This window comes from Cetorhinus maximus, chromosome X (assembly GCF_964194155.1).
Source record: "Cetorhinus maximus chromosome X, sCetMax3.hap1.1, whole genome shotgun sequence".
Taxonomy (NCBI): domain Eukaryota; kingdom Metazoa; phylum Chordata; class Chondrichthyes; order Lamniformes; family Cetorhinidae; genus Cetorhinus; species Cetorhinus maximus.
The window spans coordinates 17,689,071-17,717,063 of record NC_135917.1 but is presented as its reverse complement, the minus strand read 5'-3'; the positions used below and the strand labels follow the sequence as shown (position 1 = coordinate 17,717,063).

The window sequence follows — 27,993 nt, the reverse complement described above, 5'->3', positions numbered from 1 at the left end:
TCCAATGCATTTACATCCTTCCTTAAACAAGGAGACCAATACTGTACACAGTACTCCAGATGTGGTCTCACTAGTGCCCTGTATAACTGAAGCATAACCTCCCTACTTTTGTATTCAATTCCCATCACAACTTGTTTCATCAAGTTCAGATGAGCAGTGCTGAAGAGCAAGGGACAATCTGAAGTAGAAGGTCTAAATTGGAAGAGAGTTAATTTCAAAGGGATGAGAGGTGATCTAGCCAGAGTAAAATTGAACCAAAGATTGACAGGAAAAACTGTAACAGAACAATGGTGATCTTTAAGGAGGAGATGTTTCAGGTACAGGCTGGGTACATTCCAACAAGGGGCAAAGGTAAGGAAACCAAAACCAGGACTCCTTGGATGATGAGAATAGGATGGAATAAAAAAGAGGGTGTATGACGCATGTCCGGTGAATTCTTCAAGTGGAAACCAGGCCAGATACAATAAAATGAGAGAGGAAGTGAAGAATAAAATGAGGTTGGCAAAGAGAGAGTGTGAGAATAAAATGGTAGTTAAACAGAAAAGGGAATCCAAAAATCTTCTCCCAGAGTGTAAATAGTAAGCGGGTAGTAAGATGTAGGGTAAGGTTGATGAGGGATAAAGAGGGTGATATTTGTTTCGAGCAGCAGGGTGAGGCTAGAATCCTTAATGAGCTCTTTATAGCAGTGTTTACCAAGGAAGAGGATGCTGACAAAATATCAATCGAAGCAGAGATGGTAGAGGTAATGGATGATTTAAGAAGGTGGTCTACAGTCCTGAAAAGAAGTTGGAGGTTATCTTTGCATTTCAGAATGATCCTGGAATAGCGAGCAGCCTTTAGCAGATGAGTGTTGGACCCGATAGTGTTTTAATTGGTCCAGCCAGATGTGGCGGTGAATGGCTAAACCGCTTGTCCACCATATCCTTTCAAGTCCCCATCCCTTGGACTTAAGTGGGTGGAGATGAGGGAGGTACCAGGGGGAATGGCCAGGGTGAGAGAGAGTGATGGTTTTGTTGGGGACTAGGACATCAAAGGTGGAGTGAGTGCGTGGTTGAGTAAATCAGTAGCTGCAGAAATGTTGTGGTGACTGGATGGTTGGCTAGGCAGTTCTGGCTTTGAAAGTGCACTTGTAAGTGAATTGGGGGAAAGCTGTTCCCAGGGACTAATACAGAAGGAGGTAGGGTTTGGGTGTGGAGAGCGATGTGGGTGGTGAGTGATACAAGGAAGTGATCAGAGATGGCCTTACCTGTGATTGATACAATGAGAGTAGCAAGACCACGTGAAATAGTAAGGTCAAGGAAGTGGCCATGAATATGGGTTGGGGAGTTTATATGGATGGAGAGATTTAGGGAGGATAAGAGGGCAGTGAACTCAGAGGAGAGAGAACATGAGGAGGTGAGATGGAGATTGAAATCACCGAGGATGAGAAGTCGTTTGGTGCAGAGGCTGAGGGAGGGAAATAGTGAAGAAATCTTGGTGAGAATTTTGGGAGAGCAGTAGAGAATGAGGAATTTAAATGAGAATTGGGAGGAGTGAGATCCTCAGAAGAGGAGAAAGTACCAAAAGAGTATGGGACAGGTCAAGGTGACCTGGTGATAAGTGCTGCACTCCCACCATGTCAGTCTTGATGGCGCAAATGGTGGAAGATATAACCAGACAGGGAGCCCTTATTTAGGGGGAAGGTGTCATCTCCCCTCAGCCAGTTTTCTGTTAAGTCTACGATGTTGATGTAATCATCCACAATAAGTTCATGGATGGCAAGGGAGTTGTTCACAAGTGAATGGGCATTCTGGAGGGAGATGGAGTGGAGGTGAGAGCTGATCCACTGGCAGAGTTCAGTGTCAGCAGTGGCAGGGTGAGTTGGACAGGAGTAAGGAAGCCTTTGGTCTTATAAGAAAGACAATGGTTTGCGCCGTGGTGGTCAACTGGAAGGAGATTTCAAGCTTCCAACGGGCATACTGGGAGGGAAGGTCTACGAGAGTGTGTGATGGGGCAGTTGGGGTTGCTGCTCGTAATGGGTTAGCACTGAGTGCCTTGAAAAGCCCTTCAGAGGATGGCAAAAAAAGCAGAGAGGGGAGCTGCAGTCTTATCTAAAAGCGAGTCAAGCCTGGGATGACAGCAAGAGAGCAGGAAGTGGAGGAGTACTGAAGGATTGGGGTAGGGATTTGGGAGGGCAGAGTACCTGAGAGAGGAATAGTGAAAGGAGGAAAGTGAAGATAGAAGAGAGGGGTCTGGGGTGGTGGGGGGGCTAAAGAGAATAAAAATAGAGAAAAAGTGGAAATAGATTGATGGGCTCAGGTGCAGTGTGGCAGATAAAATGTGCATATGAATGGATGCAGGGAGAGCGCAAGTTACCCAGGTCCAGTTATGTAGAAATTACGTAAAAATATGACAGTAAACGCATACTGGGAAATAGGTGGTGATAATAGTAAGGAGTCCAGAGTTAAAGTCCGATGTCCCATGCTGGAATAATAATGAATTAGGAAAGGTGGAATCAGTGTGAATAATCAATGAGCTCTCGTCCCAGTTTGAAAACAGGCGCAGCGAGCCAAGTCCAGAAACTCTTTGTGGGTAGAGTATTGGAAAACACACTGATGGAGGTATCTTCGTAGGAATAATGATCGAGACAGCATACGGACTCAGTTGCAAAGTAGGAGGACACCATAAAATCCAAAAGCAAGAGAGTGTCTTCTGAATATCAGACTGAAGCTGAAAAATCAGTTGAACCAGTATCCAGTACCAAATATATTTAATAATTCATTAGAAAAATGTGTAGTGCCAGAGGATTGGCAGGTAGCTAATGTAATTCCTATATTTAAGAAGGGGGGCAGAACATACCCTGGGAATTATAGGCCAGTCAGCTTAACACCCATGGTTAGGAAAAGTAATGGAATCCTTACTGAAGGAGAGAATAGAACAACATCTAGAAATGAGAAATATAAAAATAAATAGCATGGATTTCAAAAGGGAAAATGTTGACCAACCCAGTTGAAATTTTTGAGGCGGTAACAGAGAGTAGACAATAGTGTAAAAACAGAAAATGCTGGAAAAACTCAGCAGGTCTGGCGACATCTGTGGAGAGAGAAACAGAGTTAACATTTTGAGTCCAATATGACTCCTCTTCAGAACTGAAACAGGGCTGCAACAAATTACAGCAGGACATTAATAAACTTTCAGAATGAGCAAATAAAGTTCGACACAGATAAATGTGAGGTAGTATATTTTTGGAGGAAGAATGGAGAGGTCACTTGTGACTTGGAAGAAACGAGTTTGGGTGGGGTAACGGAACAAAGGGATCTCGGAGTGCAAATACACCAATCGCTAAAAATTGTGCCACAGGTTAGCAAGGTCATAAAAAACAAACTAAGCACTAGGTTTTATTTCTGGAGAGATAGAATTGAAAAGTAGGGAAGCTATGTCACAACTGTATCGAACCTTGGTTAGGCCACACTTAGAGCACTGTGCAGTTCTGGTCACCATATTATAAAAAGCATATACAGGCACTGGAGAGGGTGCAGAGAAGATTTACAAGTATAATACCAGAACATCCATATTATACCTATCAGGAGAGGATAAATAGGCTGGGCCTCTTTCCTCTTGAAAAAAGCATACTGGGGGGTGGCCTAATAGAGGTCTTTAAAATTCTGAAATGTTATGATAGAGTGGTTACAGAGAGAATGTTTCCTCTTGTGGGGAAAAGCATAATGAGAGGTCACCAATATAAGATATAGGAAACCCAATAGGGAATTCAGAAGAAACTTCTTTTTCCAGACAGTGGTGAGAATGTGGAACTCATTACCACAGGGAGTGGCTGAAGTGAATAGTGTAGATGTATTTAAGGGGAAACAGGACAAACAGATGAGGGAGAAGGGAATAGAGGGTTACAATGAGAGATTTAGATCAAGAAAGATGGGAGGCGACTCAACTGGAGCTAAACACCAGCATGGACTGGTTGGGTCGAATGGAATGGCCTGGTTCTGTGGCGTATATCCTTGTGTGTAATCCTATCTAATCCTGTGTATGTTTGTAATCTTTGTGTGCCAAAATTAGCTTTCGAGCCTTATACTCTCCATCACAAAGACTGTCCTCTTGCACCATGGTAACATTGCATGACTCCACCCCTCATTGATGCTTTTGTCACCTCGCCATTCCAATGCTCTTTTGGCTGACCTTCCATCCTTCAGCTTCTGTAAACTGCAGCTTATCCAAAACTCTGTTGCATATATCTTGCACATCACGTTTCTCATCATCCCTGTGCTTGCTGACAGCTTTTGACTTACAGTTTCCCCCAATGCATCCAATTTGAAATACTCATCCTTGTGTTGAAATCTCTTCATGGACTTACCCCTCGCTATCTGTGTAACTCCTTCCAATCTCTGCTTCAAACTCTCCATTCCTCTGACTCTAGCTTTTTGTGCATCTTCCTGCTTTCGCCCACTATTGGCAGCTGCAACTTTATAGACCCAGAATTTAGAATTCCCTCAATCTCTTCACCTCCCTTAAGATTGTCCTTAAAATCCTCCATCTCTGACCAAACGTTTGGTCACTTGTCCTCATATTCAATTCTTTAGCTGGCAATCCTTTTTATCTGATTACACCTCCGTCTGGAGCCTTGGGATATCTTTCTACATTACAACTTGCACTTAGATAGCACCTTTATTATAAATTATTCACTCATTTAGTCACAACAGGACCACAGTCCAACATTGAATGAAGTGTAATTAACTCCTACTTGTCAGAGTTATCATGTTGAAAAATTGGACGCAGATGCGTTAACTAACACTGCTTTATTTAACAACATCTATTGTTGTTAATAATGCGGCTTAGTAGTAGCATTCTCGTCTCTGAAGGTCAGAAGTTGAAGTCCCACTCCAAAAACATGAGCACATAATCCAGGCCTATACTCCCAATGCAGAAGAGAGCACTGTTGGAGGTGCCATCTTATGGATACAATGTTAAATTTATGCAACCCTTACTGTTTAGACAAATGATGGTACTAAAGAACTTGCCTTCAAGAATTTAAGTATAAAGTAGAAGCAAAATACTGTGGAAGCTGAAAATCTGAAATAAAAACAGAAAATGCTGGAAAAACTCAGCAGGTCTGACAGCATCTGTGGAGAGAGAAACAGAGTTAACATTTCGAGTCCGTATGACCCTGGCTGTAAAGGCACGGCTCTGAAGAATAATACTTTAAACAGTATAAAGTAATTGGAAATGTTCACACAACTGGAAAAACAAGTGCCAGAAATTATAATTGCCAGATTTAAATTGAATTCCCACTCTGAATGATAGCACTCCAATTAGGTGTTACTCACCTTTTCCCTGCTTGGTGCCTAAATCACAATATAATCAATTTTTTTTCTGATATTGGAGTTACTTAAAGTTTTTCCTAGTTTGTTAACCTTTTCTGAAGCTAGCACCAGTGTGATTTGGAAATATGTGTCAGTTACCAGGATTTGTATGTTTTTTGTGTCTCAGATTTTCCAAGCAAGGATTGCCCCTTTTAGTTTTTGCAGGATGCATGTATTGTGACATTGGCAAAGACTGGCATCATTTTAGCTGTAGCGCTGAAGACGTGCACCAGAACTATCTCTCCCAGCTTAGCTTGTTCAGTGCAGTTAAATGGCATCTACTTGACAATGTGGAAAAACACCCAGGTATGTCCAAGCCAGAAAAAAATACAATATCGGTTGATGAACTGTGAGCAGAGTCCCAGTCATCATCAGGAAAGTGATAGAAGGAGTCACAATAGTGACATCAAGGCAAAACCCTTTCAGTGGCTGAAGTAATTCCTGATGCATAGAAAGACGGTGTGTTTGTCGAAAATTAACCATTGCTGGCCCATGGCACCATTGCAAAACTTTCTCAGTCCAGCTGCTTTATCAATGGCATTTCCTGTGACATAATGTCAGGAGTCAGGTTGTTTGCTAATGGTTGGAGCTTCATTCATAACTCCTCTAATAATGAAGAAGACAATGGCAGCCGATAGCAAGATCTGAACAGCATCCAAACTTGGGAAGACAAGTGGCACAAAACATTTGCATCATTTAAATGCCAGCCAATGATCATCTCCCAAAAGAAAAGGCAAGAACGCCCTTCACTGGCTTCAGTGGCACCACCATCTGCCTGGTGAGTCCAACTAACCTAATGCTCAGCAGCATTTAGGACAGAGCAGTGCACTTGATCAGCACCTGGAACACTAGACTCTATATCCCTTCTCTCTGCACTGCTGTATGTACAATCCAGTAGATGTACTTTTGCGACTCATCAAGCTTACTTTGACAGCACCTCCCATTTCCCTTGACTTCTACCACCTAGAAGGACAAGAGCAGCAACTCCATGGGAATACCATCATCTCCAAGTTCCCCCCTCCAAGTCACACACCATCCTGCCTTCAACATATGTCACAGTTCCTTCATTGTTGCTGGTTCAATATCCTGCAGTTCCCTACCCAGCGCTATCGTGGGCGTAACATCAGCACAAGGACTGCAGCGGTTCAAGGGAGTGGATGCGGGAGGGCGCGCAGCCAATTGGCTGCATGCTGCAATTAAGACCCGCCTAGCGTGATGCGCACCCGGAAGCGCTGAGCGCTCCCTGTGTGGGCAGGGGGGAGTAGGCTGAGTTGGGGCCTGTGCTCTTTCACGCATGCGGACGAAAGAGCGCAGAAATCTCCCTGAGGTACAGAGCTGCCTCAGGGAGGTCAGTTTGAGTTTCAAAAATTTTAATAAAGAAAAAAAAAATTAGGATATGTCCCCACACATGAAAGTGTCACATGAGCTGGGGCATGTCTATGAATTTTAATGAAATCTTTATTTCACTTATAAATCATTCATGAAACCTCATCCCGCCTGTGGATGAGGTTTCATGAAAAATGCGAAGGCCGCCTGGGCTCTTTGCCTGCCCACCAACCTTAAAGTTGGAAGGGCAGCTATGTTAAGTGGTTTAATTAGCTTTTAAATGGCCTTAATTGAACTGAAAACCTAAATGACGCGCGGTGACGTCGGGACGCACGCCCGACATCACCGCGTGTAATTTTACGCGTCGGCGAGTGGGCCCTGCCTCCATTCGCCGAGCCGAAGATTCTGGCCTTGAAGACAAAACCTAAATTGGTACTTCAGTGCAGTACTGAAGGAGCACTGTTGGAGGTGCTGTCTTTTGATGTGATGTTAAACTGGGGTCCTATTTGCCCTCGCAGGTGGATGTGAAGGATCCCACAGCACTATTTTGGAGAAGAGCATGGTGTTTTGGCCAATGTTTAACCCTCCACCAACAACCCTAAAATAGATCACCTGCTTGTTACCACATTGCTGTTAGTGGGATCTTGCTGTGTGTAAATTGGTTGCTATGTTTCCTACATCATAACAGTAGCTACACTTCAAAAGCTCTTCATTGGCTGTAAAATGCTTTAGGATGTTCTGAGGTCGTAAAAGGTGCTATAGAAATACAAATTTTCTTTCCAACTGAGAGACTTTATAGCAGGGTACTTAGATAAATTCAGGATAATCAGGCAGAATCAGCATGGTTTTAGAGAGGGAAATCATGTTTAACCAATTTATTGGAGTTCTTTGAGGAAGTAACATGTGTTGTGGATAAAGGGGAACCGGTGGATGTACTGTACTTAGATTTCCAGAAGCCATTTGATAAAGTGCCTCATCAAAGGTTATTGCAGAAAATAAAAGCTCATGGTGTAGGGGATAACATACTGGCATGGATAGAAGATTGGCTCGCTAACAGAAAGCAGAGAGTAGGCATAAATGGGTCTTTTTCTGGTTGTCAGGATGTGATGAGTGGTGTGCCACAGGGATCAGTGCTGGGGCCTCAACTGTTTACAATTTATATAAATGACTTGGATGAAGGGATGGATGGAATGGTTGCCAAATTTGCTGACAACACAAAGATAGGTAGAAAAGTAAATTGTGAAGAGGATGTGATGAGGCTACAAAGAGACATAGATAGGTTAAGCGAGTGGGCAAAGATCTGGCAAATTGAGTATAATCTGGGAAAATGTGAAATTGTCTATTTTGGTAGGAAGAATAAAAGGGAAGTGTATTATCTAAATGGTGAGAGATTGCAGAGCTCTGAGATGCAGACGGATCTGGTTGTCCTCGTGCATGAATCACAAAAGGTTATTATACAGGTACAGCAGGTAATTAGGAAAGCTAATAGAATGTTATCGTTTATTGCAACGAGAATTGAATACAAAAGTAGGGAGGTTATGCTTCAGTTATACAGGGCGATGATGAGACCAGATCTGAAATAGTGTATACAGTACTGGTCTCCTTATTTAAGGAAGGATGTAAATGCACTGGAAGCAGTTCAGAGACGGTTTACCAGACTAATACCTGGAATGGGTGGGTTGTCTTATGAGGAAAGGTTGGACAGGCTAGGCTTGTATCCACTGGAGCTTAGAAGAGTGAGACGCAATTTAATTGCCACCTTTAAGATCCTGAGGGGCCTTGATAGGTGGATGTAGAGAGGATGTTTCCTCAGATTCTGTGATTCTGATTCCGTGATTCTTGTGGGAAAATCTAGAACTAGGGGTCACTCTGTAAGGAGTTGCCCATTTAAGAATGGAGGGGCTGAATGGCCTACTCCTCCTAATTCGTATGCCTGTATCAATGTTCACATGCTCAGGGCAGCAGGAGGACCCCAAAAAGATTTTAAAATTACTTGAATAGAAAGTAGGTGGAAGAGCAGGTGGATCAATGAAAGGATACGTTGGGTATTAGGGTACGGCAGATATAATGAACGGGTTCTTCACATTGGTTCTTCATAAATTCCTAGCCCTAGTAAATGAGTTGAAGCAATCTGTAGCATATATGGAAGTTCGTAAAAAATTGTGGTGCAAAAACTGAAAGGATTAAATGTAAATGTATTAAGATCCTGAACGGCCTTGACAAAGTGGACATCGAACGGATGTTTCCTCTTGTGGATGAGTACAGAACTAGGGGTCTCTGTTTTAAAATTAGGACAGAGACGAGGAGAAACTTTTTCTCTCAGAGGGTTGTGCGACTTTGGAACTTTCTGCCTCAGAAGATGGTGGAGGCGGGGTCATTGAATATTTTTAAGGCAGAGGTAGATAGATTCTTGTTAGGTAAGGGAATCAAAGGTTATCGGGGTTAGATGGGAATGCGGAAATCGAAACACAAACAGATCAGCCATGATCTTATTGAATCGTGGAGCAGGCTCGAGGGGCCGAATGATCTACTCCTGTTTCTACTTCTTATGTTCTTATTAGATATGTACAACATTCAAGACATGGAACTCCCAAGGAATTAAAGAGGAAATTAGCATTGCTTTGGTCGATATTTTTAAGAACTTCATAGGTATTGGAGAAGGACTGGAGGATGGCAAATGTAGTTCCAATATTTATAAAAAAACAGAATCAAAACTACGAATTACAGGAAAATTAATCTAAGATGCATGGTGGGCAAAAGTGCTAACACACACTGGAAATGCATTATCAGGGTATTGGTACACCTCCAGCCTGTGATTCTTTTCCACCCATTAATTTTAAGAAGCAGAAAATTTATGCTTAAAGCATTTAAGAGAAATGCATAAAGACAGGAACTGGATGATGTTGGGGAAAGTCATGATGGTGGCATCTTGTAAACAAAAAAGACAAAGGAGATTGGGGGAGGAGATTAATGAGGGGAACATGTAGGGGTTGGGACCTGATGGGTCAAAAGAAGTCGATGGTTATTCAGGTCCCATTCTGCAGCTACTTTGGTGTGCTTTGTCTTTGCCTATTGCAGGCACAGCCTCTGCTGAGGAGTCCTAAATATCCTGAGGCAATGTAAAGAATGGAAACCCATTGTACTGGGTCTCCATCTCCATTTTCCTGACCTTTGTGCATGGAATATACGAACATATGGATTAGGAGCAGGAGTAGGCCACTCGGCCCCTCGTGCCGGCTCTGCCATTCAATAAGATCATGGCTGATCTGATTGTAACATCAACCCCACATTCCTGCCTAACCCCCGATAACCTGTCACCCCCTTGTTAATCAAGAACCTATCTACCTCCACCTTAAAAAGATTCAAAGACTCTGCTTCCACCGCCTTTTGAGGAAGAGAGTTCCAAAGACTCACAACCCTCTGAGAGAAAAAAATTCTCCGCGTCTCTGTTTTAAATGATTGACCCCTTATTTTTAAACAGTGACCCCTAGTTCTAGATTCTTCCACAAGAGGAAACATCCACTCCACATCCACCCTGTCAAGACCCCTCAGGATCTTAAAGGTTTCAATTAAGTCGCCTCTTACTCTTCTAAATTCCAGTGGAATTTAGGGGAAATGTTCAGGAAAATCGACTTCATAAATATTGCACTAATTAAATTCAGCCACTGTAAGTATTTTATGCCTTAACACACTTCGGTTTAAGTTTTGTATCAGAAGGCCTTGTTCTTTTGCAGCCTGCTAAGACAACTGAACAACTGATGGATAAGTATTTATCGATAATTTGTATTCATGAGAATATTTTCAAAGCATTCAGTACAATGGTACACAAAACATGTTATGCAACCGTTCATTTTAGAAGCATACATTTAGAGGTAACCGAAGTGACTTTACATTACTAATATTCTTCAAACTAAATTCATTATTTGTGTTCTGTTCCCCATTATGCAATAAGGCAGATCAACCTTTTTCTTTCAGTGATGTGCAATGGAAACTGGCGATCTGACAGAGCAACATGACGCTTTGTCTATCACTAACCAGGTATGACAGTTTTACTCTTTTTTCCTTTAGCATAATTTAGTCCTATTCAAATAGGGAACAAGTAAATGTTAAATAAAGGATCAAGTATCTACTTTTGATTGTTACAATTTTTCTAAATTGGTGCTAATGTATTGGCGTTCTGAAACAAAAGAATGACTTCAATTATTTTGCTCTGAAATGTCCAGCAGAACTTTTGGAATATGCTTGCTTTCCCTGGTAATGTAAAAACCTTTTTATTTTGTACCTTTTTGATATTGTATTTATTTAATAAGCGTAATGAGGAAGAAGTGCAACAGCTGAGCTTGTTGATGCTCTAATGTGGTTGTGGCATGTGTTGTGACACTGAGTGGTGTACAGTTTTTACCCTGGGATTCTCCTATGAGTTCCCAATCTCAATTATGCATTCGAGGAAGGAACAGATCAGTTTTGGATACTGGTTATGTCATGTGCCCTCCACAGCTAATCTCCCCAGGGAAGGGAAGGAAGGAGAATCGGCCTCTTTCCAGAACATCTTTAAAAAGAGAGGAATATCTCCAGCTGAGGTACTCGTTATATAGACTATGAGCCAACTGTAGCCTTTGTGAGCCTCTGTTGCAGTCATTACAATTCCCCTGGGGAATAATAATGTGAAAGAACGGAACTTTCCAAACAACCCCAATGGAAGAAACTGATGGAGAAGATTTCACTATTTTAAAACTTTTACTGTAACAATCAAACCAAAATCAACAAAAATTTAACTCGAACTGACAGTCAAATTGTATTCAACAGAAACTATAGATTACAGTATAAATAGTTGATATAACAAAGACAAAGCTCAGATTTTTCAGGCAGGGCCTATAGCATATATATGGCACCACGTGCAGTCCCAATGCCTCTCATAACTTATCTTCCTGCAGCAGAGTTCAACCACTCTTTATCACACAGGCTTTGATCCCCAAGTAGCCTTCAATAACTGCTTTACTCCATCCGAGATCCACATATATAAATATCACCAACAGGGCACACTTCAATAGAACCTCTTTCACTTGGGTCACGACAGTCCTAGTAGCGTAGTTTTCCAGAGTCCCCTTAATTTGCCCACTCAGTAACATCCCAGTACATGGTATGGTTAGCTCTGAATAAAAACAAACACCCAGCACTTCAATGTGCCTGGATGGCTCACACAGATTTTAGGTTTCAGTCCTTTCAGCTGGCTCCCACAAACACAGCTTCACCAAGAGCCTCGGTGTCTGCTCTCTTTCCACTGAAAGGAATCTGAACTTTTGAGAGGCCTGCTTGTTCTGACCACAGGCTGAAACCTGACTTCCCAGCCTGTTTATTCTTCCCATTTAGCTTCCGTTTCTTTAGTAACTGATGGCACAGGTTCATTTCTCAGAAGTCTGATGTCACAGCCAGAAAATCTAATTCAGAAACTCTCCCCCCCCCCCCCACCCCCCCAACTCCCCACACCAGACCTGGACCTGGTCTCTGTTGCAGCTAGGGACAGTCTTAAAAAGTAAAGGCTTTGAAACCATTTTATCACACAGCCCTTGGGCTGTGTGTGATCCAGTCTCATGTTTACTGCCCTATCCATGACTTTGCTCGAAGTCTTGGTCTCAATTCGAAGGTGATTTGAGTGCTTTTGACAAGCTCTGCAATTCATTACAAAGAACTCTCTGACAAGACTGGCTATCAGCTTTTGATGTTCTAACACCCACAATTATCTTACCCCCCCCCACTCTCATTCTGGCTCCCATGAAGAATCGGATGTGCTGGACATCTAGATTTGGAGCATGAGAAGTGGAAGAAGAGAGTTTGTGTAATACAGAAAACTGCAAGTGTCCTTTATTTAAAGTATAAATGTCAACAATTTAATCTTGGGAGCAGTCAGTGTTTGAAAAGTATGCCTGTGTAGCAAAGTGCTTGCAAATTCAAAAAAAAGCTTTGTAAATTTTGCTAAAACTTTCTGTAAAAGGCAAAAGGAAAGTTTTTTAAGATAACATTTAATTTGTAATATTTTTGTTGATATTTTTGCAATTGAACTGGAGCTTGTTTGTCATTTTTTTTATGTTGGTATGGCATGAGGTATCGTTTGATCCAGCTTATCAGTTTGAAACAGGAACACTTGTCAGAGACTATGGATCCTGAGTCTGAGCACTTTGCCCTGATTTAGCTGGGACCAAATCTACCTCTTGGTTGTCTTAGCAACTTCGAGCATTTAATGTGGAAGTGTCGACAAAGTTCTGGTAGGATTGTTGTGCACTATCCAGGGATAACCTCCCTGGTTCCATGTTCTAATATTTAGTTTAATTTATGAATTGCCAAAATGAGAAACTATTAAATAGATATTTGTCTCAACAGCACACAATTATGGCATACAAACTATTTTTGAAAAGCAACTGCGTGACCTCAGTTATAATGTAAATTGTAACCATTTATGATCTTTCTGTTAAGTTTGTTCATTCTTGGGGTTTTACAGCTATTTATTGGATCAACAGTTAATGTTTGTAAGCAATCATAAAAGAGATAATTGGACAGTTAAATGAGGAGGAAAGACAAAGGCCCAGTTATTTCTGGGTGAGGGGTTGGCGGTGGGTAAAATCCTGAAAATTCCAGGAATGGAAATGAGCTGCTGGCTGAATTTAATGTCGGAACCTCATTTCCCTTTTTAAAATTCTGTTTCTTGCTTGGCAGTGGTCAGATTGACAGACTCGTTCCCAGCCACCAGGGAAGATTGCAGGTTTTGGGGTGAGAGGGTTGCGTGCTTGGTCAATCATGGTAAAAGATTTGTTTGTGGGGTCGAGGGGTGGGGGAAGCGGGCAGGGGAATGCACTCTTGCTCTTCCTGGCCCAAAAGCAATGCTATAAACAACACTCACCTGCTGGATGCAACTGCTCTCGCCTTCTTTTAGCTGCCAGATTTCCCGAGCCCTGGGAAACAATGTTAAATTTAAATCATTGCCAAAATATCAGGAATGGAGCTTCATTTAAATATAATTACAAACCCACCTCTACAGAGTGGGTTACTTAGATGTGGTTAAAATGGAAACAGGCATATTTGGGGCTGGGTTTTGCAAATTCTCTGATTTTAACCACCACCCTGACCCTGGATGTGAAGGGGATAAAATTCACCCCCTCCACCCTCACCAAGAATCCCTTTCTTATAGTGTGGCTGGTGTTGCTATTTTCTTGCTGCACTCGGAAACAAAATAACAGGGAGAAATGGCATAGGGGCTGGCACTTCTAGGGCATTGAAGTCACACAATTGGCTGGCATACTGCCCTATTACAGCTTTTAATTCAATTAACCATGGTTCATAAATGACTGAGCAGTTGTTTTCATTTTGTTCCATTCTGCTGTATTGGATTCACTAAAGTTAGCCCATAATGACCTTACCTTTATTCTCAACATTTCAGGCTAGGACTTCTAGATTTTGTGTTACAGGAAAAGTTGATTTGTAATTAACCTCATTTGTAAATTTGGTTCAATTAGCATAATACATCCTCCCTAATGAATAACAATTATACCTATAAGTTTCATGAAGATGAGACTTGACAATTTAGAATTATAGGAGAAAGTCTGTTTTGTCACTAAACTAATATCTATATGAAATTTTTAGTAATTAGCATAAATCATTAATATGTTATCTTGTGACATTACAATTACTGTTGGAGTTTTATAAAGGATTTGCACTTTGCTTATTATAGAGGAAAATATTTCTTCTAATTGTTAATTTGCTGATACAAGTGATGTATAATTAGCACAGTTCATTAACGTTACCTCTAACAATAGTGTACGTTCCAAGTTCCATAATGGCATGACAATGATTTTTGAGTTGAGCTCATGCAAAATTTCTTGCATAATGTCCAGCATTTCAGAAGGTTTGTATACCTATTTCCTTTATTATAAATGTTCAGCTCACTCTCCCTATAAATGATTTGACGTCTTATCTCGTAAATTCGTAATTGATCGGTTTTGTTCACCTAGCTTGTTATATAAAAAATTCTAATGTGCATTCAAAGAAACTTTACAGGTTAAAGACTGAAATTATTTTTATATATTAACTTGTTTTTAATTCATTTGAACATGCATAGTCTGTATTCATTTGATACAAGAGTATGGGCATAAAAGCTAAATGCTGTTGGAAAGGATCCAAGCTGTTTAATTTGAAAGCTTAAATTAAATCTGACAAAATATCATGTAGTATTATTGAGGCGCTGAAATGAAGAACTGCCCACTGGAGGTACATTTAACATTGAACTAGGGGCTTTGAAGCGATGGCAGATCCACTGGGCTGATGAAAAATTTCAAGCAATAATGCACTCCCATGTGTCAGCACTTATTTCAGGAGGCTTTATACCAAACATGCAAAAGGCTCTTTTAGACTCAACAAACAGAGTAATGCTCCTTCTTGGAACCTACGTTAATTTAGTAAGCAGGTAAGGCGATTGGTTGGTGAGTTTTAAGTTTTTTTTCTCTAAACTAGGACATTAGTTTAAACTAGGACCAGGAAAGTATATGTAGCATATTAAATTTATAGCTTAACTAGTTAAACTACTTGATAACTCCCAATAATTGTTGAACAAATACGCTAATTAATTAAATAAATAAAATAAGACTAGTCTAAGACATGGCAGAGCAGGTTGTGTGTCTAGACTGTAGGATGTTTGTGGATGGCAAGACCCTTCTGAACAAACATATCTGCGGGAGATATCTCCATCTCAAATCTCTCCGCTCAGAGTCATTGAACTGGAGTGTGAGTTGGAGAGACTCTGACTGTTGTAGGCTGTTGGATACATTCAGTAGATCTGAAGAAGTCTTTGTAGTCATACATAGGTTAACTGTGAGTCTTTATTGACTTTTGGAACTATTTACATATACACAGTAAAGGGTACAAGGTCGGAGCTGTCTCCATGCTTGCTGGTACACACAGCTCTGTCCAACACTAGACTGACCCTGGGTGTGGGTCATGTGCTCTCTTACATCACTGTGAGGGTGGTACTGTACTCAGTCCTATATTAACCCTATATGTGCCAGACCCTTATACTACACTAACACATAAGAGAGGGGGGAGGAGTTTCTGGGCAGATGTATCCAGAATACAGTCACAGCCCAGGGGAGAATACAGGTTCAGGAAAGGGAGGATGTGACTGACAGGGAGCCGGTAGTGGGGATTTAGGAGAGATTAAGAAGAAGGTCCCACAGACACTGGTCCTGTCCACTAGGTAGGATGTATTCACTACCTGTGGGGACAAGGAGAAAGACCATAGGGAGAACAATCACAATGCAGACCAAGGCATTGTGGCTCAGAAGGATGTCGGTGGGTGCGGTGCGGTAAGTGGGATGGAGGTGAGGGGAGAGAGAGTAGAATAGAAATGTGATAGTAATAGGAGACTCTATAATCAGGATAGATAGTGTCCTCTGCAGCCAAGAATGAGAATCCCGAAGGTTGTGTTGCCTACATGGTACCAGGGTGAAGGATATCTCAAGGTGGCTGTAGAGGAACATGAAAAAGGAGGGGGTAAATTCAGTTGTCATGGTCCACGTTGGAACAAACGACATAGATAGGAACAGGGAGAAGGTCCTGCTGAAAGAGTATCAGGAGTTTGGCTCTAAATTAAATAGCAGGACCTCAAGGGTAATAACCCCTGAATTACTGCCCTGAATTGGCATAGGAGCAGAAAGATCAGCAGAATTAACATATGTCTTTGTTCATCCATGGAATCCCACCAGTGTTTAGCTTGTTCTTTCCTTTCAGTGGAATATATTTTCCCTGCACTCTGTTGAACACTGTTTGAAATGTTTCCCATTGTTGTTCTACATCATTGTTTGCCAATATTGTTGTCCATTTTATTTTCCCAAGTTCTATTCTCTGTCCCTCAAAATCAACTCTTCTCTATTTATTCCCTTGCCATCAATGTATTCCCTTACTTTATTCTTTCCTATGTTCTCCTGCCTGTATTGTTTACATTTAAGCTGCTTATGTTTTTATAGATCCCTCCCCGCCCCCCTTTCCTACTTTAAAGCCTTTGCCACCTCCCTGTTTACCCTTCCCGCTAGGACACGGGTCCCATCCCTGTTCAGGTGGAACCCATCCCATTGGTACAGCTCCTTCCTGTCCCAGAACTGGTGCCAGTGTCCCATGGAAAAGAATCCCTCTTTCCCACACCAGCCTTTTAGTCAACATTGGGCTGGAATTTGCGAGCTCCAAGGCAGTGTAACTGGGGAGTACCACAAAGATGCACTGGAGAACCTCCCCCGGAAGGTCCCAAGTGAGGTTTGCCTGGCAATTGCCCGGGAAGTGTAAACTTCCGATGGGCAATTGCCATGAATTTGGAATCACCTGAAAATGCAATTTAAATCACAAACTTCGGATGGTGCCTATTCGGTTACATCAATAGCTACCCAGAAAAAGTTCTTCTGTGTAACTATTGTACAAGATCCATACTGACCCACCCCCCCCACCACAACCCCACACTTCCAGTAGCCTCCCCACAACCCCCGACTACACCCCACCCTACCAACCGGACTCCATCCTCTCCCAGCTATCCCCTCCATCGGAGTCCTCCCCCAACCCCTGCCGATTACACCCTCCATGGCACTCTCCCAAACCTACCCCCACTGCTAACTAGCCCCTTCACAGGACATCCCCTCCCCTCCCCTGACTACCTCCTCCACAGGACTCCCCCTCCGCCACCCCCCTGACAACCTCCACCAAGGGACTGCCCCCAATCAGACCCTACCTCTATCCCCCCCAACCGACTGTGCGACTCCTTCCCCCTCGACTGTCTGACCTTCACCTCCTCCCCCGACTGTCTGATCCCCCCCCCCCCCCCCCCCCCCGACTGTCTGACCCCCCCACCCCCGACTGTCTGACCTCCCCACCCCACCCGACTGTCTGACCTCCCCACCCCCTGTCTGTCGGACCCCCACCCCCATCTGTATTACTCCCCTCCCCTCAACTGTCCGAAGCCCCCCCTCCCCCGACTCTCCGACTGCCCCCACTGACCCTCGGAGCCCCCCCCCCCCCACACACACACACACTCTCTGACCCTCCCTGACTGTCCAACCCCCTCATTCCCGCCTGACCCCCTCGCCCCTTGACTGTCCGACCTGCGAGGATGTCATTTATGGTCATTTTTTGCTTGGGGTTGCACAACCTGGTCCCGCAGAGAGGGGAGGAATTGCTGGGGACAGCCCTCTGCTGATGAATCCGATGCAGAGGAGGATGAGCTACACCCGGCAGCTGTGCAGGCTGATCCATGGGCGGCTGTGGATTTACCCGCAAGATGAGATGGGCTGGTACTTGGAAGATTCCAATAGCAGAGTGTCTCCAGCTCAGTGACAACTTCCTGGTCCTTGGCACCTTCTCCTATTAGCTCCCGGTCATGAATATCAGGGCCATGTAAGAGCAATATGAGTCACCAAATAATGTGGAGCAGAGAGACCCACATGAACACAAACTCCCATAACAGCAGTGAAACAATCCATATCAAACCTAACACATCATACAGAGATAATGGATGAATACACCCAGAGAATCATGTGTACAGAAAACTCATTTATGTTCACGATAAATCAAAACAGTGTTCACAATAAATCAAAACAATGTTCACATCTCACAAGGAGAAATACACCCGTGTGTCACTACAGTGGGGTTTTCTTGAATCTTTTCTGGTTGCTACACTGTGGTACTCCCCCCTCACTGCCAGCTGCCCGTGGAGACAGGCTGCTGACTCTTATGCCCCCTTGCCTGGGATGACTTTGGCGGCCGTCCTCTGGTTGCCGAGGCCTTGAGGGTCTGGGCATGCTGGGTGTATCGTGCACAGTGGCAGGATGTCCATCTATTGCTGCAGCACTCAGAGGCGTCTGTGCCAATGACAGAGGGGTGGAGGAGAGGCTGCCCCATCAGACGTGCCCTGGGAGGTGCCCCCTGGCATCAGATGCTGCTCACCGTCTACCATGAGGTCCATTTGGCCTTCTTTGCTTTCCTGAGAGAGGATAGGAGCTGGATGTGGCTCCTCGTTCCTCTATCAGCCTGGTTCTGGGCCCCAGAGCTCAGAGACAAGGTGATGGAGTGAGATCGGAATGCATATGCACTATCCTATCGGTGAGCTGCTGGGTTTGGTCCTTCATGGCAGTCTGTTAATGGAGGGAGCCGTGTGTTCTGTAGAGTGGGTGACTACAGCACTGGATGGACTCCCCCAGTGTCCACACTAGAATGCGTAACCCCTCTGGTATCTCTGCACACTTCGCACTGGACGTCCAGCATTTGCCACCTAATGGAAACTCCAGAGGCTCATCATCAGACTGGGACTCAGCATCTTGGTTGTCTCCAGGACTCTGGCTGCCAGAGGCTTGCTCCATCTCAGTCTCCAACAGCAGCATTTGCGACTGTGATGTGCCTTCACCAGTGCATCTATCCATTATAGCTGAGTCGTGTAACCCACCAAGGTGTGTGTATCTGTATTGGTGTTGGGTGCGGAGCTAGGATGTGATACCGCACCCTCTAAGTCTTCCTCCTCAGAGGTTAAAGTCAGACCCTTGGGGCTAGCTGTACCAACAGTCGATGTTGCACTTGTGGTGGAAACAACTAGTAGGAGATTTAGGAGCATCTTCATCATTTGAGGTGAGTTTGCTGAGACAGGCTTCCTCATTGCAGATACTGGAACCACTGCGAGATATTAACCAGTGTTTGAACCCTGGACCATTCAACATCCAGCCACACCTTCCTCCCTGAGTTCTGCAAGCCTCCAGAGTCACAAACCATCAATACCACCTTCCTGGTAGCTTCCCCCGTTTCAATCACACTCCCCTCCCCAGCTCCTTCAGCACTGTTTGCAGGAATTATAGATATGAGCCCTTGGAATCTCACCTGGAGCCTCCCTCTCACTTCGCTTCAACCTATGGAATGGCCCCAATCGTTTGCAGCCAGCTCCAGGACCACCACCTCAATGAGTATCAGGATGGTGAAGTTTGGTACAACATCTCCGGTCCTGTCCTCTCTCGGGTATTATGCGCTTCCTCTCCTGCAATTAAAGAGGGAAATTGTAATGATGATGCTGTGCTACAATAATGCCTTCAAATGTGTGGTCAATATGTACTTTGTCGCCAGCACACATTTGTCAATGCTCTGTGCCAACTAGCAGGCGTAGCGGTTTCCCCTCTCCTCACCCCCCCCACCCCTGCCTTTATAACACCCTGAAAGGCAATGGGAGTTTGCATCATGCTGCTTTACACACTTGGGTGGCACACAAGACAACCCTATAACTGAGCCACATCACACCCTTCAATATACATCCATTTCCAGAGTGGTCACACACTCACGCTTGCTGATCTCAAAAGGTCATTGAGCCTTTTCCGGCACTGCAACCAGGTTTACTGGATGACCCCAAGGCTGCTGACCTCTGTCCAGCTGCTTTCGTCTGGCTGGAAGGTCTCCTCTTCCCATCAGTGGACATGAGGACCTCCCACCTATCACTTACAACCTGGGGGACTGGTAGGGAGTCATCATTGAAACTTGGGGCCGTCCTTGGTCTAGGGCCCTCCCAGCTCCTGGCTCCATTCTCTCGGCCAGCTATTGAGAGACAAAGAGAGTTAAAGAGCTGATTTTGACTATCTCCCTGAACACTTGCAATCCATAAGGGGAGTTGGTCAAGTGCATTCAAATGTTCTTTCTACGTGGCAAAGGTCCTGAAGGCTTTAGATAGCCATCTACATTCAAAACCAAGCTCTTACCTACTGCAGTAGTTCAATGGAATTTACATTTGTCCACACAAAAACCTTGCGCCTCCAAAGAGTGCTTTCTGGTGCAGCTGCCACACTCCCGTGCCAGGGATGCCTTTAAATGGGTGACCCTGACTGACTTCCAGTTCATGGCCTGCCTCCCCTGTTCCTGGATGTCCTGCCTTCCGATCCCTGTTTCAGTGCACTGTCCACCCTTCTAGCTGGACATGGCATGTAGTTGGCTGGCTTTCCACTGGGCAGCTGTTAATTGGCCGCTATGCATGTTATCTGGTAGCTTGCAAAGGCGGGGGTGGGAGTTGGTGATCCACACATTTCTGGTTTGGACTCTCGCCCAATATAAAATTCATCCCTAGGTTTTATTTCGAGAGAGATAGAATTGAAAAGTAGGAAAGTTATGTTAAACCTATATCAAATCTTGGTTAGATCGCACCTGCAGTACTGCATATAGTTCTGGTCACCATATTATCAAGGGATATAGAGGCACTGGAGAGAGTGCAGAGAAGATTTACAAGGATGATTCCAGAAATGTGAGTTTTCATATCAGGAAAGGATTGACAGGCTGGGTCTCTTCTCTCTTGAAAACAGAAGGCTGAGGGGGTGACCTAATAGAGGTCTTTAAAATTCTGAAAGGTTTTGATCGAGTGGATACAGAGAGAATGTTTCCTCTTGTGGGGAAGAGCAGAACTAAAGGTCACCAATATAAGATAGTCACCAAGAAACCCAATAGGGAATTCAGAAGAAACTTCTTTACCCAGAGAGTGGTGAGAATGTGGAACTCACTACCACAGGGAGTGGCTGAAGTGGATGGTATTTAAGGGGAAACTAGACAAACATATGAGGGAGAAGGAAACAGAGGGTGACAATGATAGATTTAGATGAGTAAAGATGGGTGGAGGCTAGAGTGGAGCATAAACACTGACAGTCAATGTTTCAAGTCCATATGACTCTTCAGAGCCCTGAAGAAGAGTCAGACGGACTCGAAAGGTTAACTCTGTCTTTCTCTCCGCAGATGCTGTCAGACCTGCTGTGTTTTTCCAGCATTTTTTGTTTTTGTCTATGCACGTGCACCCTTGGTCTGTTTGTCCCTGCACACTTGTGTCTTAGGCCCAACCATTTCAGCTGCTTTATCAATGATCCTCCTTCCATCGTAAGGTCAGATGTGGTCATGTTCGCTGATGATTGCACAATGTTCAGCACCATTCTTCAGATACTGAAGCAGTCCATGTCCAAATGCAGCAAGACCTGGACAATATCCAGGTTTGGGCTGACAAGTGGCAAGTAACATTCACGCAGGGTGTCAGGCAATGACCCTCTCCAACAAGAGAGAATCTAACCATCGCCCCATGACATTCAATGGCTTTACCATCACTGAATCCCCTGCTATCAACATCCTGGGTTACCATTGACCAGAAACTGAACTGGACTAGCCATGTAAATACTGTGGTTACAAGAGCAGGTCAGAAGCTAGGAATCCTGCGATGAGTAACTCACCTCCTGACTCCCCAAAGCCTGTCCACCATCTACAAGGCACAAGTCAGGAGTGTGTTGGAATACTCCCCACTTGCCTGGATGAGTGCAGCTCCCACAACACTCAAGAAGCTTGACACCATCCAGGACAAAGCAGCTGCTTGATTGGCAGCCTTTCCACAAACATTCATTCCCTCCACCACCAACGCACAGTAGCAGCAGTGTGTACCATCTGCAAGATGCACTGCAGGAATTCACCAAGGCTCCTTCGACAGTACCTTTCAAACCTGCAACTGCTACCATCTAGAAGGACAAGGGCAGCAGACACATGGGAGCACTATGACCACCTGGCTTAGAAATATATTGCCGTTCCTTTACTGTTGCTGGGACTCTCTCCCTAACAGCACTGTGGGTGTACCTACACCACATGGACTGCAGCGGTTCAAGAAGGCAGCTCACCACCACCTTCTCAAGGGTAATTAGGGATGGGTAATAAATGCTGGCCCAGCCAGCGACGGCCACATCTCATGAAAGAATAAAAAAAGCTCTTTACATCTGACTGTTGCTTCTCCCTATCCCTTCTGCCAAAAATGCATCACCTCACACTTCTCTCTATGAAATTCCATCTGTCACAAGTCTGCCCATTCTGCCAGGCTATTTATGTCCTGTTGCAGTTGATGACTATCATTCTCACTGTTTGCCACTCCTCCAAGTTTGGAATCATTGGCAAATTTTGAAATTTTACACTCTATTCTAATATCCAAATCATTTACATATAGCAAAAAAGTAGCGGTCTTAGCACCGACCCTTAAGGAACATCACTGTGTACCATCGGCTTGCTCTACCTTTCCACACGAGGGGCCACATTTAAATTTTTTCTCACTCAAGGGAACCATGAGTAAATTTCAGAAAGATGAGGTTTGGCACAACATTAATCATGGATTTCCAAAAAAATGTTGAAGTATGATAAATAACAACTTGCTGAGCAGAAAAAAAACAACTTGCTGAGCAAAAAAAAACCAATGTCAAAGCAGTAAATTGCCTGAACACCAGGCTCACTGCCTCAGGCTGAATGAAGCCACACACTGTTCCTGCTCCTCCAATCACGGGCTGTTTTTCTCCTGCATTTGCAGCTGATAGGCTCACTCAGCAGCAAATGCTGGAGAGAAACGACCTGTGATTGAAGCAGCAGTCCCTTGCAGAATCTTTCACTTCACTTACAGGTGTTTTGAATACTGGCACTCTGCGGGCTGGATAGAGAGGCATGGCAGGCCAGATTGTTGGACAACTCTGGGCTACTATCCTCCAATCTGAAAAAGTTCAATGAATACAGAATCACAGCAAATTTGTATCCATTGGACCTGCCACTCAACAAGATTGGACAACCTTGCTCGAAAGTAAGCTTAAAAAAAAACACTTGCTAGACTTGTGTAAGAGTGATGAGCTGCCTTGTGGTATATATGACGGGGTTCGTCCTCACGGCTCCCTGCATTCACGTATGTGTGGGCTGCCCAAGACACACAAAAGTGATGCCCTTTTACGCTCTATTGTATCTATGACTGGTTCTACACAATATTAATTGACCAAATGGTTGGGTGAATTGTTGGAACCAGTTTTGAGCAAGTTTTCCACATACATGGTGAAGACTCTTTCACATTTGGGAAGACCATACAGGACTTGCATATCGATAGCAATGCTGTGTCCATGTGATCATTTGACATTGCTAGGCTATTCACCAATGTTCTACTTAAGGAAGCCATAGATATTTGTGCTGAAGCACTATATCATGTCAATCTAGACCCGGTACCATTACTTGTGTCATAACTCACTGGGGATAGTGCACTGTAATATCAAGCCCCACTATTCTCCGAGCCGTGACAAATGTGAAAAAAGTTTGATCAAACCACTAGATTGCCCCAATTCTGCCTAATTGTTTGATTTAGGTTAACAGAATATGAGCGCCAGGTTTTTGTAAAATGAATAAGTAAATAACTGTTTATTGAACAAACTGTCATTAACCAGTGGCAAAAGAAAGAAATATGAACTGCTAATTTCTAACTCTATAACCTAAACTCTACCCCTTCTTAAATCCCTATACACACACATACAAGACACACAGAAACATGGATTTTAAGGGTGGGATAAACAGTTCAATAGCACCAATTCCAGAGAACAGGATTCGATGGGTTGATTTTGATTGATGTCTTCCAAATTCCTTTCAGTTCTTGTTGATGATACAGGGTAGTCTTCCAGCACTTTCAGTCTGTAGTTCATTGGTTGAGCACTTGCCTTTCAGTGTCTCTAACAGTGATTTTCCCCTTTTGCCTCTCGACAGGGGCTTTCAGAGAGAAAGCAGGTTATAGAGATACGAGAAGAAAAAAAAAACAGCTAGCTATTGTTGTCGAATTACTGGAATCTTACGCACACAGGAGAAAGAGGTTTTAGGTCTTGTTCCTTTCAGGCTAGGAGCTATTCTGCTCTGCCCTCACACAAAACCTGGTCACCTGGTCAAGAGCCAATTAAAATGCCGTAGTCAGGCAGCTCCCTTGGTCCAGGACTCCTTTCCGGCACTATCCTGTCTTTCATGGTACACTCTGTTGCAGGACTGCAACATTGTATATATCTCTCATCTTGTTCCAGTGGACATGTCTTTTAACCTGCAGCCATTGTAATTTTAATCCACAATCCAACAGAAAATACAAAGACATGGGCCAGGATTTTTCCCTAGTTGGGCGGGCTTGGCGGGGGTGGGTGGGAGCGGTCGGGAAGCAGACCACCGTCCGTGATCGGGGCTGGACAGCAATTTCACGCTGGCGGGCCAATTAAGACCAGCCCAATGTGAAACGCGCATGGCAGTGCTCAGCACTGCCTGTGTGGGGGGTGGGGGGAGGAGGTTGACAGCGCAAGTTTGCGCATGCTGGAAAAGCTCCCTGATTTAAATCAATTACACTGTTAATGGCCTTAATATGCCTTTTAATTGTTGGCGGGCGCACTGCTGATTCCTGCTCGCGCCTGCCGACTGAAATATTGCGCAAGCGCGCAATGACATTGGGACGCCTGCCCGACATCACCGTGCATCATTTTAGGTTTGAGCAGGTTGGGTGCATGCCTGCCCGCTCAGCGCAAAACCCTGCCCATGTTCTTTACAACAGCCCAACAAAAATAAGATGTGTTTCTTACACTTGAGTCTATATTCATTGAACTTATGAACTCGGCAACCCCTGCAGTTGAGTTCAGTTTTAATGACACCATGTATGACCAAATAGATGGTGTTGCCATAGGACCCCCTCTAGGCCCAGCTCTCGCAAACATCTTTGTTGGGTTCCATGAGGAACGTGTCTTCGGTGGAATGACACCTAACCTCATACCCCTCGCATGTTTCCAATATGTGGATGATATGTTTGCTATATTTAAACCCGCAGCTGCATGTAATAATTTCCTTACATGTCCTAATGTGCTCCATCCTGTGCTCAAATTCACCTTTGAAATGGAGCAGTCAAATGAACTCCCCTTCCTTGATCTACTAGTTGAGAAATCTGCTCGGCCTCTCTACTGCGGTTGACCGCAAGCCTACCCTCACTGGTCAGTATATGTGTTGGGATTCTTACAGTTCCACGCTCTATAAGATTGGTCTTATTGGCAACCTTGTAAATAGGGCCCGAGCTCTTTGCTCACCATGTAAGCCTGATGCTGAAATAGGGCACATCAAAGACATCCTGCGGGATAATGGCCACCCTGATCAGATCATTTCACTCAAACTCATGAACGGGCCTAAGGCCGTCACTTTCGGCCCTGAAAAGTGCCCAGTCTACCTCAGATGACCCTGGAAGGGAAGGTATCTCAAAAATTTGAGCAACAGGTGAAGCTAAGTTGTTTCACGCTGCTACTATGCAGTAGCAACATGAGTGGTATTCACCACTAACAGGAAGCTGCTGTCAAGTCAAAAAGACGTTCTGCCTATCACACAAATGAATAATGTGGTATGTAAAGTTCAGTGCCAGTGTGATGCTAGGTATGTAGGCCGTACATCCCAAAGACTGGCGGATTGTATCAAACATTATGTCCCAGTCGCTGTTCACAATGGGCAGGGTACAGACTGTACCCAACCAGCCCGTGCTTACAAAACTCAAAACACAGTGTCCAACATTAGGTGTGATTCCGTGATTGGACAACATTTGTTAAATAATTCTCAGTGTGCTAATAATTATGCTGACAACCAATTTAAGATTGTCAGTCAGGCTTGCAATGTGGTGCATTTGTGTGTACTGGAAGCTACATATATTAATACACAAGATCATGTTCTTTGCAGACGGAAAGAGCATTTACAATATGCTTCAGCTAAACAAATTAAATGACAGCCATTCACTGACACATTCCTCAGGGAGATGCCTTGACCAATCAGGATCAAGCTGCCTGGTTTAAATTTCAAACAGTGCTTGGCAGTTAACTGTCAGCCACCATCAATTGGTGCACTCTCCATGGCAATGCCTCTACCAATCAGAGTCTACTTTCCAACCAATCAGCACTCTCTTCTCATTCAGTATAAATTGTTGTTTTTTCTTGATATTCTTGCAAAGTGTCCTGATGAGTGCAAGACAAATAGCTTCGATGTCTCTATTTTGACAATGTTTATATACTTTCTTGAATAAGGCTGTCATATTTTGTCACTCTCCAATCTTCTGGCACCCACCCCCCCCATATCTACTGGAGATTAGAACATTATGTCAAGCACTTCCCTTTGTTAAAACTATATCTTCAAGAACTTTTAAAATTTGGAAGAACATTGTATTATTTGGACATTTGGAAGCTGACCTGGATTTTCTTTGAAAAAAAGGTCATAGGTTCACCTGGAACATGACTCCAGCTAACTGACCAGCATGGCCCTTGAGGGGGAGAGCTGTTTGCTTATTTGAACTGCATTTACTTTAATTGATGGAAAAAAAATGTTTTAAAGGCAAAGGCCTAGTGAATTACTGGAAATCACCTGACAGAGATGAGCTTTATGTTTTGAACTTGCTTTTTTGAACTTAATTGGGAATAAACTGAGAAGCGGAAAGCTGTCCAACCTGCACTCTCCTTGCCTTGCCCAAAGTACAGCCTGATTGTCAGTATCCAGCTAGGAACCCACATACCAGTGGAACTTGTCTGAATTTGGAAACCTAAGAGCCTGAGACAAGAACGATTTATCTGGCTGTAGTCTCCATGCTGAATCTCCATTGGTGAGAACCTCCAGACATCTACTGGGACTAGCGATCTGGCAACACACAAGGGAGCACCAGATCGACAGTGTTGAAACCTTGCAAATTTTATCCTTTTCATAAAGTTTTTTCTTCAGCTGCCCATCTCTGCAGAGACCCTAAACAAAAACAAAAAATGCTGAAAAAACTCAGCAGGTCTGATAGCATCTGTGGAGAGAAAGACAGAGTTAACGTTTCGCATCCGTATGACTTCTTCAGAGCTAAAGGGCAGTAGAAATGTGATGAAATATATACTGTTGAAGGAAGGTGGGACAGGTGAAGCTGGATAGAAGACCAGTGATAGGTGGAGGCAAAGGTGAGATTGACAAAGATGTCATAGACAAATGGTCAAAGGGGTGTTGATGGTGATGATACTGGCTAAAGGAGGTGCTAATGCTGACATTAAGAGTGGAAAGCAGGATGTGATAATGGCAGGACCAGGGTAAGCGCTCTGGAAAGTGACAGATGGCCCTAATTGAGGTGGTTGGGGTGGGGTGGGGGGAGGAGACGATGTGGGAGAAAGGATAGAAAATAGGCTAAAAGCTGGGGATAAAACGAATAAAATGGAAATAAATTTTAAAAATAATAATGAAAATAAGTGGGACAAAATAAATAAATAAAAATTAAAAATGAATAAGAAAAAAGGGGGGGATCAAAAAGAGTGAGGATGGAGGAGAGAGTTCATGGTCTGAAGTTGTCAAACTCGATGTTAAGTCCGGAAGGCTGTAAAGTGCCTAGTCGGAAGATGAGGTGCTGTTCCTCCAGTTTGCGTTGAGCTTCACTGGAACATTGCAGCAGGCCAAGGACAGACATGTGGGCAAGAGAGCAAGGGGTCTGTGCAATGAGGTG

At 43.8% G+C, this 27,993-nt stretch overlaps 1 protein-coding gene across 1 annotated transcript in view; it reads left to right on the top strand.

The window, feature by feature from the left end:
• Window positions 1-27,993, top strand: part of pou6f1 (POU class 6 homeobox 1) — a 294,584-nt gene that overhangs the window by 19,488 nt on the left and 247,103 nt on the right. The window contains exon 2 of the mRNA XM_078534560.1: window positions 10,653-10,715. Within this exon, the coding sequence (XP_078390686.1) occupies window positions 10,662-10,715 (54 nt within the window). The 5' untranslated portion in view covers window positions 10,653-10,661. The remainder of the gene's footprint in view (window positions 1-10,652; window positions 10,716-27,993) is intronic.